This window comes from Anabas testudineus, chromosome 9 (assembly GCF_900324465.2).
Source record: "Anabas testudineus chromosome 9, fAnaTes1.2, whole genome shotgun sequence".
NCBI classification, from domain to species: Eukaryota; Metazoa; Chordata; class Actinopteri; order Anabantiformes; family Anabantidae; genus Anabas; species Anabas testudineus.
In genome coordinates, this window is record NC_046618.1 from 4,329,168 (window position 1) to 4,349,242 (window position 20,075).

General features: G+C 42.2%; 1 protein-coding gene across 1 annotated transcript in view; it reads right to left on the reverse strand.

Moving 5' to 3' along the window:
* Nucleotides 1-3,516: 3,516 nt before the first annotated feature.
* Nucleotides 3,517-20,075, reverse strand: part of sema4c (sema domain, immunoglobulin domain (Ig), transmembrane domain (TM) and short cytoplasmic domain, (semaphorin) 4C) — a 73,341-nt gene continuing 56,782 nt past the window's right edge. The window contains exons 5-16 of the mRNA XM_026343428.1: nt 19,923-19,985; nt 18,096-18,194; nt 17,611-17,707; nt 16,924-17,043; nt 15,396-15,547; nt 13,473-13,648; nt 11,301-11,445; nt 10,585-10,798; nt 7,880-7,995; nt 6,454-6,611; nt 5,770-5,861; nt 3,517-5,516 (exon numbers count right to left, since the gene is read on the reverse strand). Of these exons, the coding sequence (XP_026199213.1) occupies nt 4,621-5,516; nt 5,770-5,861; nt 6,454-6,611; nt 7,880-7,995; nt 10,585-10,798; nt 11,301-11,445; nt 13,473-13,648; nt 15,396-15,547; nt 16,924-17,043; nt 17,611-17,707; nt 18,096-18,194; nt 19,923-19,985 (2,328 nt within the window). The 3' untranslated portion in view covers nt 3,517-4,620. The remainder of the gene's footprint in view (nt 5,517-5,769; nt 5,862-6,453; nt 6,612-7,879; nt 7,996-10,584; nt 10,799-11,300; nt 11,446-13,472; nt 13,649-15,395; nt 15,548-16,923; nt 17,044-17,610; nt 17,708-18,095; nt 18,195-19,922; nt 19,986-20,075) is intronic.

Below are 20,075 nucleotides of genomic sequence, written 5' to 3' on the forward strand. Positions count from 1 at the left end.
TCCTCTAAGGTATTCCGTTTTTTAAATGTACCCCCTTATTTGTCTGTCTGATTTCAAGTCACAAGTTTGGACTGTGGAGGGAGGTCAGAGTATCTGTGGGAATCCCACACAGCCATGACTCCCCATTGAAAGACCTCAGTGGCTAGTTCCTACATTTCCCATAATGCAATCCAAATCTATGCTCATAGTTTGGAATGGGTGCTTTCCAGTATACATTTGTAGTCCCTAAGCCAAGGCTGATATAACGCTGATGATATTACTATGACTGTAATTACTGTGACTCCAAGGCCACAGAAACCAATAAGAATGAGACAACAAGTGGAAAACTGATATGTGCACGCTGTGTCAAACTGGTGGATTTCCTCTTTAACAAACTCACACAATTTCACTATATCACTATTTTTATTTGTGTATATATACACATATAAAAAATAACGTAATAGTATGTACAATGATAATAAATATCAACAAGTTTGTACAATTCCAATAAGTTATTAAACATATTTTAAAAACAAACATAAAAGACCAATAATCAACAAGCAAAATGAGGCAAAATTAAACCAGGATGATTATAGTATAATACAAATAATAATGTTAAACAACAGCAGAACTTAAAGCCTTGTGTGAGAGAAAACATTATGAGCAAACAATTGTGTATTAACAGAAAAAAAATGTGCATAAAATACTTTACACATGCATTTTTTTTAATCTTGAGACTGCATTATTTTACCTTTTTTTGTTTGTTTTTTGCAACATATCATATGAAAAGAAATACCTAAATGTGAAAGGGATCTATATGAGGAAATAACCAAGTACCAGTGTAAAGAGCTAATGTGTTTTTATCTTTCTGCTTCAGGTCATTTAAGACAATAGAGAGGGCACATTCTAGTACTGATCAACAGTAACTCTTTTGGTTTTTCAGGGTCCAACAAATTAAATAATGGTAATAAGTTTTGGTACATCGTTTAATCGTCCATAAAAAAACTGGGTCCAGCATATCACCACTGACGTGTAAACAGGATGGAAACAGGAAGTCAATCAGCCACAAGCCTTTTTGTGTTTTGCTTGAGGGAGCAGATAAAATATTAAGAAAGGTTGCAAACATCAGCTCAGTGTAGCAAAGTGGACGGACTGCTGAAACCTAAATATCAATCTGGAATCAAATAAAGTTAATTTAAGTATTTCAACAAGAACAAAAACAATTGCAGTCTACTTTGGCTTATCCGAAATGTGAAGAGGCACAGAACAGAGTAAACATGTTGAAATGCAGCCATGAATTCCTGTACAACCCTCGAGCCATAAAATCAGTATTTTCTTTTTCAAGGAGAGCATTAGTCTTTCACAATATTAGTTTTTGAAAAAGTCCAAAAATGATTGATCAAAACGATGCACTTATACAAGGATGATCATATCAAAGAAGTACGGTCCACTTGCAGAGGATCATGCAACACGAAGATGGTGTGCTGATGGTTGAGTACCTCTTCAACCTTGGGATCATTTTGATATTCTACATCAGCGGTCTGTACACAGTGAGGCAATACAAAGTATTTTTGTCCTCCCCCTTTCTTCTCGTCCTCCCCCTTCCACCCCTGATGGACAAAACACAGAAAGAGGACAAAATAATGTAAAGTTAGCAACAGCAAATAGCCATAAGGTTAGGTACAACATGACTTAATCGCTTTCTCAATGTAGTGTCGGCTGTAGGTTTTCTTGAAAATAGATGAGAAAACAGGTTGTATGTTGTTCTATACCTCAGTTATGAATAGTATGAGAAAGCCCAGTGTGAATCTTTTAAGACGAACATTGTTATTAAGCAGGTGTTTTCAGTCTGACAAAGAGCTCCCTTAGGTCAGCTTATTTCAATCCTTTTCAGATTGAACATTTTTATTTTTAATCAAAATGTCCTAGCTGGGAGCTCCGGGCAGTGTGCAGGCACTTTTCTTATCATTTGCCATCAAAGTAGCTTTCCTGATGCACCTGTCCTTCAAGACTCCAATAAAAAAGTGCACAAGGGTTACTTTTGATGAAAAGCAGACTGGTGAAGTGATGTGGAACATATGATATAACATGACTCAGAATCTGCAGTCATGCTAGCAGCTCTGTGAAGCTGCACTGTAGTACAGCGGTGCTCCGACCTAAAAGCACCAAAACATCTCAATGCAACTAGTCCCAGCTAACCAAAAATAATCCCTAGATGTCATTGTTGGTAGCATCATCAGGAAGTACATCTCTGCCTCACATATGAAATGCAAACAATGTCTGATAGGAAAAATAAATCCCTAGTTCTAAAGGAGCAGGTCGACATACACTCGGCATAGCAAGCCTCCAGATGACATCATCGGAACCAGCAAATCCCTCCACATGATGTCATCTGCAGGGCAAGTTAAGAATTCACTTCAGAGAAAGTTAAATGTCACAGAAGTTGCCCTTTAACATAAAGTGTGTGAAAGTGGTGTTATCTTACTGAAACATCTGACTGAGTGTCCACTACGTCAGTTAGCTTACATTAGCATAAAGTGGACATGGGACACAGCTCTGTTCAAAGTAAACATCTATAGCTCACTAGCAAATGCATTATTTCTTCAATTTGTATAAAAACAAAGGAGTACAAACAACACAGAGCTGCAGACACCAGGAAGTCTCCGCTCCTGCCAACAAGTTGTTAGGCATGTAACCCACATGTCAAATTGTGATTTGTTATTGTTATTTTGTGATTGAGCCAGTTCATTTTATAGGTGTACGACTGGTATTGATCTTCTTCATCTAATTTTTAGAGAGATAGTAAATAAGTGTATTTCCTGAAGTGCTGAATTATGCACAAATCATAAGTTGAGCAGTGGGACTGCAAGATAAGCCAGATAAATAAACTCGATAATTCTCAACACTACACTGAGCAGCGTGAGGAGCCAAAAAGCTAAATTGGAAATCGTTAAAGGTTAGGACTTTGCTTAAAACTGTTTGCGTGAATTTAATTAAGTGGAACAATACCTTTCACTTGTCCATGGCTGCTTTCCGCCTGGAACCAGCAGTTTGTCATCACAGCAGAAATTGGTCTGTCCATTCTTCTGTCAACACTGTGTGTGTGTGTGTGTGTGTGTGTGTGTGTGTGTTCTTTTCTGTATTGGTCTGTTCTGTACAGTGCTCTTCCTCTGCATACATCCACAGTAGCCCCGGGTCAGTATCTGGGCATCGGTAAGGGGAGGGGAGGGGGGGGGTTCATGGAGTTTTGTAGTCCAGGACTGTGAGTGTGTGTGAAAGGCTGGGGGTGGAGTTGGAGGAGGGGGGATGGAGGGGGGGGGGGGGGGGTCCTTCTTGGCAGTGCAAGTTACCACCCTCACATAAACACATAAAATATAAAGCACTTATTGAGACATCCACAGCGGTTGCATCAGCGAGGGTTCAACTACATTCTCCATGCCTAATGTCTTCACGTCAACTTCAATTTGGAATTAAGTGTGCAATTACTGTTCCACTGCTGAGACCTGAATGCAAATAGGCGTTTCTTTTTTATGCAAGTCCAAAAGGGCCCAACCAAAACACGTCTCTGTTACACACTGTGACTCTAATAAATGTCATATGCAGTGTACTGAGTAGTAAATTGAACTTGAAGGTGCGTCTGAAGGTTACCGTGCAGGGCCGAGGAACGTAAGCACTTGCCCTCACATTGTCATTCACAGAGGGGAGCCATTAGTCACTTGATGAGCGTCTGAACACTGCTGTAGTCCGTTAAGACATAGAAAAAGAACAACAAGAAATGTCTTAATTTAAACCAACCGCCACAACAAATTAAAGTGGAAGGAATCAAGGACTTTCTCCAGGGGTAAATACAACGTGGGGGAAAAAATACAAATTGAGCAGAGAAAGTCTGGAGAGATTGTCCTTCATTCAAAACCCCCTTGCGTCTTTCACTCCAATTCACTTCATTTTCCATTTAATATCCTCTCTTTGTCTCTCGCTCTCCTTCCTCTCTGTCCCATGCAGGGCTCCTGCTACAGGGACGTGATTGTCGTTTTGCTTCGAGATGAATTAGTCTTTTTAGACCGCTCTCACACTCTTGGCTCACAAATACAAAAAGGGAAGACGCGCTTCCAGTTTTTAAGTGCAGTAAGCTGAAAAAAGTCTCAAAGGAGCAAAAGGATAGAGAATCAGTTCAATATTTCCAGTCGGTTGCCCTTGCCTTTCGTCAACTGGTTTCAGCACAGGGGCTAAAAGCCTCACTTGGTCCACTCCATGTAAAAGAAATGTGCCCTTCAGAAAACATTTGTTTGATTTCCATGCTTGAGGTGTTCTCCTCTGCGTTCCGTCCTTTTAAATACACAATTTACACAAGTGGCGACTGACAGTGGAAGCAGAAAAAGTCACAACCATGACTGCATGGTAGTGAGAACACGGTGTATGGGTGTGTATATTAACATGCTGTGTGCTATAAATGTCTACAGTGAGCCAAACAGGCATTGGCAGAGCAAGAGAGAGAGAGAGCATGGGGAATTGACAGCATGTCACTGAAAGAGAGAGAGAGAGAGAGAGAGAGAGAGAGAGAGGAGGCATCCTCAAAAGGAGGGAGGTAGGTTGGTTGTTTTGTTTTTCCAACTCAGAGAATGGAGACGGAGGAGGACAGGCCTAGACGGACGACTCCTCTGGGTTTGCGTCGGGCAACACGCTTCTCTGCTGCAGGGTGCGCCTCAGCTCTTCCTTGAAAGGGCTGGAGTAGTCGTTCCTGCCCATGCCGAGGCCCCCCAGTCCGGCGCCCCCAGCGCCAGGCCCGCTAGCCCTCTCCTCCCCTGCTGTGCTCAGGTTGAGGCGGATGTAGCCGTTGCTACCGGAGCCTCGGATGTTGGTGAGGCTGAGACGGCTAGGGGAATGGATGGGCTGGCCAGGAATCGCGCTGGGTGACGCTGTGCTGCTGACGCTGTTGGGCCCCAGGGCGTGACCGGGAACGATCTTCAGCGAGCCGTCTGAGTAGTAATAGTTGGCACCTGTCTCCCAGAAGCGGTCCTCATCGCTGGGCATCTTGCTGGGCACAAAAGTGGGTGGCTCCTTGGGCAGGGTGATGGGATAGACTAGGGTGCTCTCGAGAGGCTTCATGTCGGCTCCCTTTCCCAGTGCCAGCTTCAGTCTCCTGCGCAGGTAAAGAGCTGCTATAAGGAGCATGAGACACGCTGCTCCAAGGGTGATGACCAGCACCCAGAAGAGTCCCATGCTGGTGTCAGGAGCCCGGGCCTCCATGAAGACTGGAGCACTGGCTACTACAGCCACCTGGTAGCGCTCTGTCTGAAACCTGACCCCTTGCTCTTCAGAGTAGCAGATATAGCGACCTGCTTGCATCTGGCCTGCTTCAGGGACAACAAGGGCCTTGAGGGTCCGGTCGAAGCGTGGCCCTCTAGCATCTGGGTCACCCAGCGGGAGCTCACGGTCGTTGAAAAACCAGCAGGGTTGAGCCAGGTTAGAGACCAACTGGCAAGGCAGCACCATGTCAGACCCGACCACCACTGTTACGTTCCTCAGACGGGAGTGCTCTGCAGAAGGATGGGAGAGGTAGAGGAGGGTGGAGGGATGAGCAGACAAGAGCAGGGGTTAAGTATCATACATAATAATGCCAATTCATATTCTACAGCAGCTAGCCCTCTTCTGCTTAATTCAATTTATTCAGCTCGAGCTAAATGTATTCACTAAGTCCAGGTCAGGTCCACGTCCTTGCTACTGACTCGGTTATGCACTAACAGTGAATTCCCACAAGGGGCCACTGCTGAGATGTGGCCCCACACTCACCAGGGCTGGGGATGGAGACAGGCTTATCGAACTTTGCTTTTCCCCGACTGAACCTTTCCAGCATGAGATCCTGTGACAGGGAGGAGGTAGACCTGTAGGGGAAACCACAGAAAGCAGAGCATAGGATTAATAATGGCTTCTCGGTAGAATCAGAGGAAGGGCCACACTGAGTATGACAGATAACCCCGGGGTCAAATAATGATTCAATAATAATTATAATGATCAAAAACAACAGCATTTGTAAACAACAAGTCAATAAATATAGCTATACCGTCTACCTATGTAGGCTTTTATAAGTCTGTAATTCCAGATTGAGCTACAGATGACCTTTAAATGTTTTTAATTTAACAATACATTAGCCTTATTCCAGAATATGCAGGATTTTCATTCATGGCCACAGCTTGTCTGTATGTTTTATGGTTACTTTGTTTCACAAGGTTGACCTGGGAAATCATAACCTGTGAAGCAAGAGGTGTGTACTGAGCAGATTTGTAAAGAAAGGCTGTAAAACCCGCAGCACCCTGCTCTAACCAGCTGTTTATACTGTATATGTCTCTAAAACATTATCTGTACATGACAATCTGTGTCTTGTTTTTTTTGTCCTTTCTAATATACATTCAATATTCAATACAATAAGTCTCTACAGTATAAATGCATGGGTGTGTGCTTAGGTACTGCTCTCACCCGCGGTGGAGGTCAATTCGGACACAGGCTCGACCCTCACTGTCCCAGGCGCAATAGGGGTCCCGGGCGAGCAGACAGTCTTGCAGAGACTGATAGCGGCTGCAGTTGGCCAAAGGCAGCTGGAGAACCTCAGAACGAGAGCCGATGTACAAGTATTTCTAGAGTGAGAAACGCAGAAAGAAGACAAAGACCAGATCCAGCCATCCATCCGGAGAAAGAAACCAGAGAGAGATGAAACACAAGAGGAGAGATAAACAGAGAGAGTGACTCAGTTAGGGGTTAGAGGAGATAATGGGATAATCACTCTCAATTACAATAACATTCACCCCCCCCCCCGACCCTCTTCCAATCCAGTGCGCGTTGCACTCTTTTCGCAAAAGCTGTTATAAAATGTCTGTTTGCGACTAAGCCAGCATTAATGAGATAAGCAGTGGGCTTTAGAGCTGGGAGCACCTCGTCAGAATGGCATCGATTTCCGGACATGGCTTCGAAGAGCCACGGGGACATAACTGGTGTCAACACATGCGCTTAGTTGACAGGGCTGGGAGACTGAGAAAACAACAGGGGCAAAGGTTAAATTCCCCAATGTGGTGAAGGATTGTAATTACTGTTTTTGTGAAGATGGTTTTGGATTCATGAGGTGACACTTGATCTGAAAAAGGGCAGTGTTGATAAAAACATCTGCTGAGTGGCACCAGGCCAACTGCACTGTGCTGACCGCCTGTCTGTTGTCAATGGATGTATGATCAACAGAAGTGCCACTGTTGTCAATGAATACCAATGAACAAGTGATGCAACGCAAAGCAAGCTAATGGAGATCCGAAAGTGCTTTTGAGGAATATAATCAAATGAATTACAGGAACACGCTAGATGTGCCAGCCAGACAGGAGATTTCCCATAACAACAAAGGAACTTTGTCTAACTTTCTCCCCTGAGAGACCATTAAGATCTCTCATCTGTTAAAAAGACTGAAAACAATACGTCTGCTGTAGGAGTCCACGCCGACAATATGCACATGCTTCACTAAATTGAGTGGGAGCAGCAGAAAGCTCAAACTCAAATGATCAAGTTAAAAAAGAAGAACTACTCTTTTCTTTCACTCACTTCAGAATCAGTTTGTTGGTCTGTCAACATTTGATGTATCCTTTTTGTCTTAGAAACATCAGACTCCATTTAGAACTAAATGGTCCAACACAAGCACTGGTTGAACAGCGTCTATGATATCCTCTCATCGCACTTTTATAAGGACGGCGTTGTTGGGCTTTTCCCAATGTCTTTCAGACTTCAAGAGTAAAAATCTTGTTGCCCTGTGGTTGACCACACCCCCACTTTCCTTTTGACTCCCCACATTTAAAGAAATTAACCTCAATGTATAATATTGGTGATGTGCTAACTCAGAGACACCTTCCTATCCCTGTTTCCTTACCTTGGAGTGGGAGATGGTCAGGCTGTCCACTGGCTGGGCTGTTTCAAACAGCTGGATCTCCTCTATCACGTGGGTCTCAGAGCCCAGGATCACCACTCTCTGCAGCCAGCCCTCCGCTGCGGCACAAGGGGAAAATAAAGAGGAAGGAAGATTCAGTTAAGCTTTCAAGTTTACGTTCCCTTTAGTACAAGATCCTTTTTGAATCCCCTCAGGGGAATTTATCACGGCATGTGTAAAAGCATCAACACTCTTTAACATTGTCCAATAAACTCTGACAGCCAAATTTAAATATCACTGATATTATATCTCTGCACACCCCTTAGACCACACACTACTGTAGTTCATTTGAATAACAATAACAATAAATGAACCTGCAGACCAGTTATTTAAATATTAATGATTAGCAAACAAACACCAGCGTCTGTGCAGTATTTGACTTAAATATTAATGACATACTGATATATTCATAATCACACACCTGTGACTGCAGAGGAGTTTGTTCTCATAATTAAATATTAATGGTGAGGTATTAGAATATATCAACACACTCCTCTGATGCCGTAACAGTTGCTTTAAATATTAAAGTGCAAGGTGAATATCATCATAAGCTAGAAACCACTTTCTTTAACTGCTGTTTGCAAACTTTATTGCTGGTCAGGTCCAAAATTAAATAAATAAAAAAAATTGCATTCTGCTCGTGTTGTTGTGCATCACAAAAATTTAATTAAGGCAACAGCCTTTTTAAGAGCTAATGTTTTCATTTGACTTGTCACAGCACAAAAATCACAAGTGAAACTAATGAAATTAACTGCTGCTTTAATTACTGTTTGCAGTGTTTGCAAACAGCAAATGCAGCTTTAATCACACATGGGCTTTTCCTAATATAATGTAAAAAATGTCTGTAAATACAATAAGAACGTGTTTTCCACAGAAAGCGGAGGAACAGGGTCACATGGCGACAAATGCATGTTGTCAGCAGCTTTCATCAACTTCAATTTGTGACTTTAACTCAACTTTAATGGCTGCTGCACTAAAATTTCATGCTACTCTGCAACTGGGAAAGACAGAAAATGAAAAAGAGACAACTTCTGCCTGAACTTACAGCTGCATTACTGAGTCCAGCTCAGCAAGAAACTATTTAGAGGTGAAGTTAAAAGAGTCGAGAAGCTGTTCCTGGCCTTTACAGACCCTGGGTAAAAGCAATATTATCAGAAAACTTTTTCAAGCGGTGTGAAGGGAGCTGACGCTGGAGGAGAAGGAAGATGAGATCCTGTGCTCCTTTCATGTAGGGCGTTGTGAACAAGTTGAGATCCCCTGTGATGAAAAGCGTTTCAAGTGCAGCTGGTGGGGTCACCTTGATATGTGCGTGCGTGCGTGCGTGTGCATGTGCATGTGTGTGACCGTATAGTGTCACATGCTGAAGTGTGCTTTCTTGTGTGGTTCTCTCGATTAAGAGACTGTCACAGATAATATGAAAAGCTAGCCTGGTAGCCAACGGGAAGTATGAGAGAAGGAAATACAACCATGCATGCACACATACACACACGCACTTTCGGGCAAAGCAAGCAGCAGGCATATCATCACACTTGCCCCTCTTGGCGTCACAAACCGGTGTCGGCTAATCCCTCAATCCTGTAGCCTGGTTTTCTGAAAAAAACTGTCTTGACAAGAACTCCCTTTCTCTATTTTCACATCAGCTGTCGCTATGCTGCAGCTAATAGCTAATCAAGCCCGCAGCCCAATTGGCACTATGAGCGCACGTCTGCCAAGGGCCCTGTTGAGTTTGTGCTGTGAAGCACGACAAGCGGGGATGACTGCACTTGGCTCAGACAGCGTGTGTGTGTGTGTGTGTGTGTGCGTGTGTGTGTGTGTGTGTGTGTGTGTGTAAATCAATTTGTGAGTGTGTTACCCATGTGTTGGTGTGTCCGTGTGTGTCCGGGTTGGCTTCTCTGCTTGCCAGCAGAGAAGCCCTGAGTCCGCCGTTGTCACACTGTCAGTTGCCACACAGTCACTCTACAACTGCAGTGATCTGAATGGTAAGTAGCTGAGTCGCTCACCATTCATGAGATGTGCTGCATTCAAATTCACATTCTCTGGAACCCGCTGTCAGATCGGTGTTATTCAGGATTAGGGCTCTGGGAAGCCTGGCTAGTTTCAGATGTGTGCCAAAACAGGACACCTGCACATGAGCCCGATGGCTACTGACTTGAGATATTAATTACGTTGTGCATTCGTTGATGTTTCCTTTGATGCATAAAGATGGATCTCAGCATGCAAATCAAGTCCTTAATTGAAACCCAGCTGATGTCTGGCCAGATGGCGTGTTGTTGTGTACCACCGTACCTAATGCCAGTACCTGTCCCTGTCTGCTGGCATGGTCTGTAAGCTCTCTCTTCAACAAATGCTCTGTGCAACTTACCAAACACACAGCCACAGTAGGGAAATAGAGGAATATGAAGAAAGACTGTGCAACTAGAATGTATTTTCACTGCCACATCAAGTGAATGCCACACTACAGGAGGTAGGGAATAACAGTCTAATGCTATCCAATATGACAAACCTGCAAAAAACCACTTGATTTACCTGTAGTGTGCAAACTGTTAAAAGTGTAGGTTGAAGTGTAATAGCTGAAGGTTTATCTTCATTTAAATGATCACTTTGTATCTTATATTTTTCTCTAAAATAAATACCGGTGTAATTTGTACCTGTGCCGATGAAGAGCATGTTGTACGCCCGCTGGTCTAGGGCGCTAACCCGATCCACCGCCAGCCTCGTGAAGTTGACGCCCTTTGTGAGCAGCAGGGGGCGAGCCAGAGCTTTGTCCTCCATCAGCGGGTGTTTCTTGGCAAAGTTTAGTGTGGCGTCAGGCAGCTGCAGAGAGCTGTTGTAGCCATTCTCTCTGTCTGAGTTAGTTATACACTGCAGCACAGACAGAGTACGGAGAGACAGGGAGAGAAATAGAAGTAAAAAAAAAAAAAGAAGAGTGAGATGGTTCAGGAAGGAACGGAAGAACAGGAAAGTCTTAGCTGTTTCTAGCACAGGTTGGCATGGTTAGTTGGCTTGGAGATCACCGCCCTCACTCCCTCTCCTCCTCTCCATCTTTCTTTCGCTTTCACCTCCGCTTGCCATTACACCCCATGTTCTGCTTCCTTTCCTTTCGTCCTGGATCATTATGTTCTTAGTTTTTCATGTCATGCCAGTTTTTTTCTGTTTTTCACTTCCACTGCCGCCCTACACCACCCATACTTCCCTCACTTCAGCTCTGCTCTGCCCACTCATCCTTCTTTTCATGTGGTGGTAGATAAAATCTTACATTATCAAATGTTGCAATTTGTATTAGTTTAAAAACACTGGAAATATTTGTATTTTATTATATGTCATTTATCACATAGGTCACTATGGGATTTATTTAGTTTCTTACCGATCCAGGACGTGGGACAGGGACAGCACCAGTGTAGCGTCCCCACCTCTGGGATGCTTCCCTGTATTCCTTGTAGGATCCTTCAAACACCTTCTTCACATCACTAATTTGGTATTGGCACACTGCCGAGACATCCACATCTCCCCTGAAACATGGTGGCAAAGCAGGGATTTAGTGATGTGAAATAGACCTGTCGTACCCTTTAGGAAAAGATGACTTTTCAATATCAAGTAGTAATGTGTCTGCAGAGGCCTAACTGTCAAGATGAGCATGTGTGCGTTTACACAATATTATCAGTAATCATGGTGCACTAAATTAATATTAACCTTACAGGTTAAACTGTCCTGACAGAGTGAGCGGTAATCTTTTAAATGTAATGACACATCTCTGCTCTTTCTTCTCTGACACAAACTGTTGTACACGTAATACTCTTCCTTCAAAAGCCACTGACATCAATCACTGTGTTTAGGAAGTGCATTTCATTTAATGGTGAGGGGTTGTGGGAGCTCAACTTTTTTCCCCACTCGCTTGGGGTCTAAAATTGGACCTTGACGTATGACCCAGACACATTTAATGACATTTGTACTCCTCATCTTACAAAGAGACTTGAGTTTCGTGCCCATTTGCTAGAATGAATAAGTCTTTTTTTATTTATTTAGCATTCAAACTGAGTCACTGACATATTGATACAAAGACATGTGGTTATGACTAAGCCAAGCTTTGTACCCTAAAACATGACAAATTCTGAATTGGCTCTTAAGCAGGATGTAGAGTACTCATGAAGACTTTTACAGTCCTGTTCACTGAGGTGCACACATCCAAGCTGATCTTTAAATGGCTCGTTGACTGCTGTCTTTTTTAAAGCTGTAAACAGGTACAAAGAGCTTGTCTCCATTTCTTCATACGATGTGATTTGTCCTGTTATGGAGGTGCTTTTTCAACTCTGGAACAGTCCTGCTAATGTGCGACGGGGCCACACATTTTATAAGGTGAACATAAAAACCAAAGAACAGCGCTGGTGTCTTAGCAAGTTAAAAAGCTAGCCTATTCAGCCAGATTACGACCTGAACTCCGAGTCATCATTTACATAATGTCCTATTATCTTAATATTATCTCTATCAAAGCCACAGGGCTTTAAGGAATCCCGAGCGAGTCACACAGAAGAAGAAAAGATTAGGCTTTTTTCAGCGGCACTGGGAGCCGTGAATGAAGAAACAAAGCTTGAAGTTCAAAGCTGGTTCACTTTGTGATATGATATCTTATTGACGAACACAAAAGACTCACATCAAAAGGGCGCTGCTCAGAGACAGAGCGAGTCTCCAACTTTCCTCCCAAAGAAAGCCGCGTGCCCTCACTCTTATTTCTTCATTGATAAGTAACTATTTACCACATTACAGGAATGTAGAGGTCTAATAAACAACACTTCATCCACTGAGAATCCAGAGGAACGCTGTACAAGGCTGTAGTTTATCACACTAACTCCTACAATGAGTTCTCCCAGTGATCTGAAACACTTTCATTCATCTAAATAAATTACTAAGAACTGTGGACATGTATAGGAGAAGTCATTTACTGTGGTCCTGAAAGAACTGTTAGCATGGTGAATTCCTGCTTTTGGGGAGAAATAAGTTATACCATCAAATCAAAAGACATTACAAGTGATGAGTAACATAAATTATTTGCTTGGCCCAATGGGTCAATAGGGCTAACTTATTTATTATAGAAAGGCTTTAAAAAGCTTCAAATCTTTATAAGGAAATGTGTCCACTTCACATTTTTACAGCAGAAGATCTAATTGAATCTGTTGAGGAAATGTGTTCACTATAATCTAAAAGATGACTAGTCAAACCAATAAAACATATTCCAGCACACTAAATACCTCACATTAGTGTCACTTAAAGGCCTATTACATGGAAGGCCCGATTAGACAGTAAATATCTAATCACACAAAGTGCATAATTAGAGTCCCGCCGTATGAGAGTGATTGGCTAACCCGTGATTTTAATAAAAGTCCAATATCTGACATGTCGGAACGGTGATGTAGTGTCTAGCCCTGACAGCAGAAAGCACGTGTAGTAATTAATTCACATCTATCCAAGCATGATACTGATACTGAGTCCCAGCTCTACAGTCTCCATTACACGTCTCCACTGGCCGCCTGCTGTCACTCACCACTGGGCGTGGAAGATGCCGTAGAATGTCGTCCCCCGCCAGTCCTGGCCCGGCAGCGTGAACACTGCCCTGAGGTTGTTGAAAGAGACGTGGCGCTCTGGGAGGGAGCACTCCAGCCTGGCTTTCTGGAAGGTGGTCCACTTCTTCTGCAAGGTCCTGGTACCACCCAGATCCCCCTACAGTACGTCACACAGTCAGTGGCTGATATGGTTTGGTTCTATATAGTATAAGTTCTTTTGGAATTAAATAAATCTTTAATCACTCAAAATCTATATTTAGCTTCTTTTTACTTTCTGGGAATGTACACAATAAGTAAACAATAGCTGCTCTATGTGCATTAGCTGCCAGATCTGTTGTCATGATGGCAAAAGTCTCTTAAAGAGCATTTAGACTATGACATGTTCAAGGGTACAATTGAAACACAGGCTAAGGATCATTTAATATTTAATGAGAAAATCTAATTTGCATACACTGTATATTGATGATTAGTCCCTTTATATTGTATTCTGGGGGCTCAGTGGAGGCCCATCTGTCTGACACATCTCATTCTTATTATCCTCAGTAATTTCAGAAGCTGTAAAAAAGGAATTTAAAAAATGCAAATGCTCATATTACAGCTATGAGATATAGACAATGTGCTGCAATAGCAATATCAGCAGGATGCGCTGAATTATTCATGGTTCTGGTACACATCATGTGCGAGCATCTGTTTCTAATTTGAATCAAAGAGCTTTATTGTTCATCACAGCACAGACATTAAAGGGCATTTCCCATAAAACAGTGCATATATTGTGCACTTAATTACACACATCTCTTCACACTGTTAACAATCTGTCTCTGTATTGCTCAGTTTAAAGGTTACTGAGATTGTGTGGTTGCATACGTAACTGTAACATGACACTAAACCCTTGTGGTGTTAACTGAAAGGTCACTGAAATCATCTAAAATAAAAAGAGCTGCTGACTCTCCTTAGAAGCACCTCTGATGTCTAAACGCTGTGCTATATCAAACCTAATCAGTTATTCTAACAAGGCCATTAATTAAGCAAATGAATGCATTAATTTACCAAATAAATCTACGTCACTGTGTTAGTAAACTGGTGTTGGGCCAGAAGGCCAGGGAGCGTCGATCGCACTCAACACACCAGCGTATTCCCCTGCACACGCTGTGGTAGATGAGCGGTACAATGCAGTTGAATTCAAATTTGCTTAATAATTAGAGGAATGCGTACAGTATGGAAGTTCACTGGTGAGAAAATGTGAATGGTAATTAGTCCCCAAGTGAATACTGGAGATTCATAAATGAAAAATCTGAGCATTACCAGTAATTTTGAGACGTCTAGAGGAAGTGTTCGTCTTAGTTAAAGTGTTAACTATCTAGAAAGTTGTGTGCTTTCACTTTTGGCAGTCTGCATGAAAATCAGGCTGAGAATAGAACCAGCGTCACCGGATTCACCCTGAAACTAAAGTGTCCCTCTGTTAACTCTCTTTTCTAAGTAATGTTTGGCCAGTCAACTATTTATATTGTTTCTCCATATACGATCGTTGTAAAACTCTCTACCAGTCGCTTCCTTCTATGGGCATCTCCTGTTGGAAGCCTGTTAGCCCAAAACTGCAGCAAGTGCTGTCTCACGTTATTAGGTGCTCAGAGGCAGCTGCCAAAACAGCTGGGGGAATTAGAAAACAGCTGATTTCAAGCCAAGTGTGCATGAAACCATAATTTTGTAGTTCAAACTTGTTTTTGGTTTGCTAATCTGTCCCTGTGCACTTGTATGCAGTCATCAAAAGACTGATTAGTGTTTGTGCTTTTCTCCTTGTTTTTGTCATTAGGAAACATCCACAGACAGGGAGAATTAGGCGAGTTAGGGAGAGTCTCAATCCAATGCGCTTGGAGATCAATCTTGATTATTAACTGAAGGGTTACCTTGCAGACGCGGGCCACCCTGGCCACAGTGAGCTCTGTGTCACAGTCCAGCTCCAGTGCTCGCTCGCTGAAGAAGAAGTAGATCTTGTCGTCGTCGCCCTCTTTATTGCCGTTGCTCTCCCGCACCAGGGCTGAACCCACAAAGTCCGGCTCTGCAAAAACAGACGCACAAGAGTGGTATCAGAAAGTGCTGTTACATCAGTAGTGAAGCCATACCGTGCACTTGTGGATCACACACGCGCACATACGGACCCAGACACAAGCTTGACAGCTCCATCTCATTCCCTGCCACCCCTTCTCACCTCTGTCCATTTTCTATCATCACTCTCTCTTTCGCCTCATCTCTCCTCCAGTCATTTCTGTCTGTCTGTCTCTGCAGTGCTCCCTATTAGCAGACCATTTTGTGTTCCTCACTTCCTCCCTATCTTTCCACAATTCTCTCTAGGTTCAGTCCTCATTAGGTTGTGAATGATATCTTTTTTTTTTTCAAAAATGGCAGTTACAGACAATTTTAGGATGGAGTCAGCCGTGGGCTTTAAACTCGAGTTTATGCTTAATGTTAAGTTTATAAGGATACAATGTTTCCCCAGAAGGACTACACTATTCAGTGAAAAGGGCCCTGAAGTATCATCTTCACTGAAAACCAGACCAATTAAATGCTTTTAGCCTGGTCAGAAGCGGTTTAGGTGAAGACAAGGCTGGCTTCATCACATGTGTTTTTAATAAAATCTCTCTATCAGCCTGAATAAAAAAGCGGACATCAAAGCTCCAAACCTCAGCCTCATCTGTATGTTCCTCCTTCCTCCCCATCCATTCTCCATTCCCCTCACCTCTCACACTATCTTTTCATCGCCAATCCTAATGTCTGTTCTTTCATCACCTATTTTTCCCTGCTGCGACTTCATCCTCTTCTCTCCCCTTCATTTCTCTCTAAGTGGCTCACCACCTCCTCCACCGCCTGAAAAGATAACAATCCTTTTGCTGTAGCAGTGTCCTGCGCTTCATTTCCTGCAACTCATTGCACTTTCTCCTCTTCTTTAGCATGTGTCGGGTTCTCATTTTTTAATGAAATTCTGTTAAAAGGTAGCCATTTCTGTTATCAAGCTCTACGGTGATTTGTTCGACTAAAAAATATTTGTATGCCAGTATATGGAAAAGGCATACAACAAAGAAGGCAGGAATGTAAACTAGGTGTTGCTTGTCCAAGTATGTTTTTTAGGAACGTCTAAACAGGATTATGTTAAAATGAAATCATCAAGTTTTTTTATTACTCTTTAGTATAATAATGAGACTTACTAGCTTATCTACAATTGCAAAATAGTGCTGTCTCTAACCTGGTATGGTTAATCTTTAAAAATTATAAAAATTACTCAGCTACTTAGCTAAAATAAAAAGAAAATCTTACTTTTTTGAGAATTGTCTGCTAAACATTCAACCTTAACTGAGTTTTCTCAGTCGCCCTTTCCATTTTGTCACCCTCACCCACCACGTCTTTCTCCCTGTCTCTTGTGTCCTCCTTTTTACCTACCATTGAGCCAGGCAGGGAGGTATTCACTCTTCATGCTGTAGTGCTGCTGGCCCAGATTCCTCAGAATCACTGGCTCTGTACCTAGGAAGTTGTTGAGCGTTGCTGAGTACAGCTCCTTATCTGTAACAACAAAATGCAAACTTTAATTCTGTTCTTTTCCAATCACAATAGTGGGAGGCTTACAAGCAGGGAAGGTCAGTAGTTCAGCAGGGAAACACAAAAAACACTGGAGGATAGATGCCTGAAGGTAGATCGAAGTTGTACACGCAGCAGTGAATGCAGTTTGCAAAGTTAAATGGGACTTCTGGACTCTCAGTACAATCGTATGGCTGCAAAAACAGATGGGAAATGATGCAGGAGTGGTTTGTGGAGATTTGATGGTTACGTTAGCGCTATAAAAACATGGGGACTGTTTGCTTCCATACACAGATCGCTCACATGGAACAACAGCAGCTGACTTGGTGCTCAATTCTGATAATAGATGCTAACAGACCTACAAATATGGATTCCTATGTTTGAGGAGAAACGATTCTTCATTTATTAAAACTTTTCTGTTGTTTTTCTGTTACAAAAACTATTAAACCAAAACTAAAGTATTGTCTGTTCTTAGAATACAGTAAAACTAAGCATTGTATGTGCTCAGACCAACACATATATATAAATACATACAGTCCTACTTCTACTTACCCACTATGAGGCCAGTGTGGCCTTTGGCAGGGTCATATGGGCATTTTCCCTTCCCATCTTCCAGTGCTGCATTGTTGAGAGTGAACTGGTCTGCGTTCTGCACACACACACACACACACACACACACACACACACAAATGAGGAACACAGGTGGTTTGTGGTCAGTACATATTATGACCCACATGATACAGCTGTAAGCTCTGTCTGCCAGTTACCGGAGCCATAGTTTCAGCCATCACCATGTTGTCGTATCGCATCAGTGTCACATATATGCACACAACACTCACAAGCACTCACACATTCAGCTATCAGAGCGTGAGATTTTTTTCCCCCCATTTAATTTATTTTTATTTTGTCTCACAGTGGTAGTCGCCTCAGGTCAGATGGTAGACATCTCAAGTTGACACCTGTCAGCACTGCCTTGCTATGACTCAGTATTTGGTGAAACAAGCTCTAATGTGATACACGTGCATACATGTACTTACCACATAGGTGCATTTGGGCTGAAAGGCGTAGGTACCGCAGGTGTAGAGGTGCGTGTGGTTGTAGCTCTGCAGGAAGCGGATGTAGTTAAAGCATTCGGTCTGTAAAGGAGACAGGAGGAATTATTAAAATCCTGCTGCCAAACCAAACCAGTGCTGTGTTGTCCTTTTCCCTTCAGTATAGGAACACATCCTCAGAGATGTAGTTGTACTATAATCCCTCAGTGAGACTTCTTCTTGAAAGTATAATGTTTGCTGATAATATTCTTTTTATTAAAAATGTGAGAAATCAACCAGCATCTGAAATGATCTTTTGTCTTTGCAAACACAAGCATCAGCCATTTTTAATTTGAAGACAGTGAACGCTGGCAGCCTCCGGGCCTCCAGTGTCATATCGAGGACATCGCTCAATAGATGACACAGTGATGTGACCCACATTATCATATCAACAATTAAACTGCAGAAAAGGTGACAGATGATTTCCATCAAAAAGATATGTATATGTGTAATTAAGAGTATACATGCACTGTTTTATAGGAAGTGCCTTAAATGCCTGCACTGTGATACTGTAATGATCAATAAAGCTCTTTGAATGGAACTGGAAACAGATGCTCACACATGATGAGTACTAGACAGATGAATAATTCATTGCTTCGAGTCGATGCAGCAATTGCAGCAGCAAAACAATATCTACGTATATTCTGCAGCTGTAATATCAACAATATGTTTTTTCTATTTGTTTTTACAGCTCCTGCAATCACTGAGGATAATCAGAATGCAGTGTGCCTGGCAGATAGACCACGATCACAACATTACATAAAAGGGCTAATCACTAAATAGAATAACAGGCAGTGTAAACACCATATGCTTATTTCTGCATAGCAAGTACTTTTCTGTTGTCATGTGTAAGCAGTCGTAGATATGTTATTAACTAAAGAAACTGCACTAAAAACAGGAGACTGTCAATTTTCAAAGGGTGAAATTTGAATATGGATTAACTTTTAATGACTAGTGGAGAAAAGCTCCCGTTTAAGTCATTTCTCAACATGTATTTTTTACTTCAGTTAGAGTTCATTTTAGTGAAAGTAGTGCTGCTTCTACTACACTCCAGTAAAATTATCCCCTTCTGTTTCAACCCACTTCAAAAGTCACTGTTGTGCAACCAGAAAAGTTTTAGCTCCATTTCCAAAAAACTCAGTATTTCTCTATAAAATATTAAAGGAGGCTTTTTGCAAATGTTGCAAATGTACATTATGCAGCCTAAGCAGAGAAGATTAGCTGTGATTTGAATGTGGAGCTGGGTCCTATTTACTATCTGAGTTCACCACTAATGATGGTAACAACAGGAGGGTCAGAAGTTAAATATTATCATAAAACAGCACTAAGATGTTCTATGATATGCTTGTGGAGAATGTTTCTCTGACTGTGGTGCATCATTTGCACCAAGCAAATGCGTATATTAAAGGAGTTTTTTAATGGGAAGATTGTTAAATATACTGCAAGCACGGGGTTGGCTTAGCTTAGCATAGAGGCTGAAAATGTATGCTAAGCAGAAGAACATTCACATGTTGGGTGTCGTTGACTTTTAGCATCAGGCCTTCATATAATCTTTGTAGTTGAAGTCCTTTGTCTGGATCATGCCTTTACTGTGTGCTAATTTAATAACTGGAAAGCTTCCAGTCGACTAGATTAATCTGATAAAATGTAATTATGATAAGTGAAATGGATAACACTGCTCTAATAATAACTGCTGGCTTTAAAACCTCTGCCATGGTGCCCTTGAGCAAGGCAGGGAGCACCAACAACCACGTCAGATAAAATTCACATTACCTGGTTGTTCTTCCCTTTGGCGACACACTCTCTCTTTTTATCCTGCGGAGCCGGCCAGTCAATCTGTGGAGAAGAGACACAGACAGAAGTGATGTGAGCAACTCATCTCCTGCAGGACTGATGTTGTTGCTTTTGGCCCATGAGTAATACCTG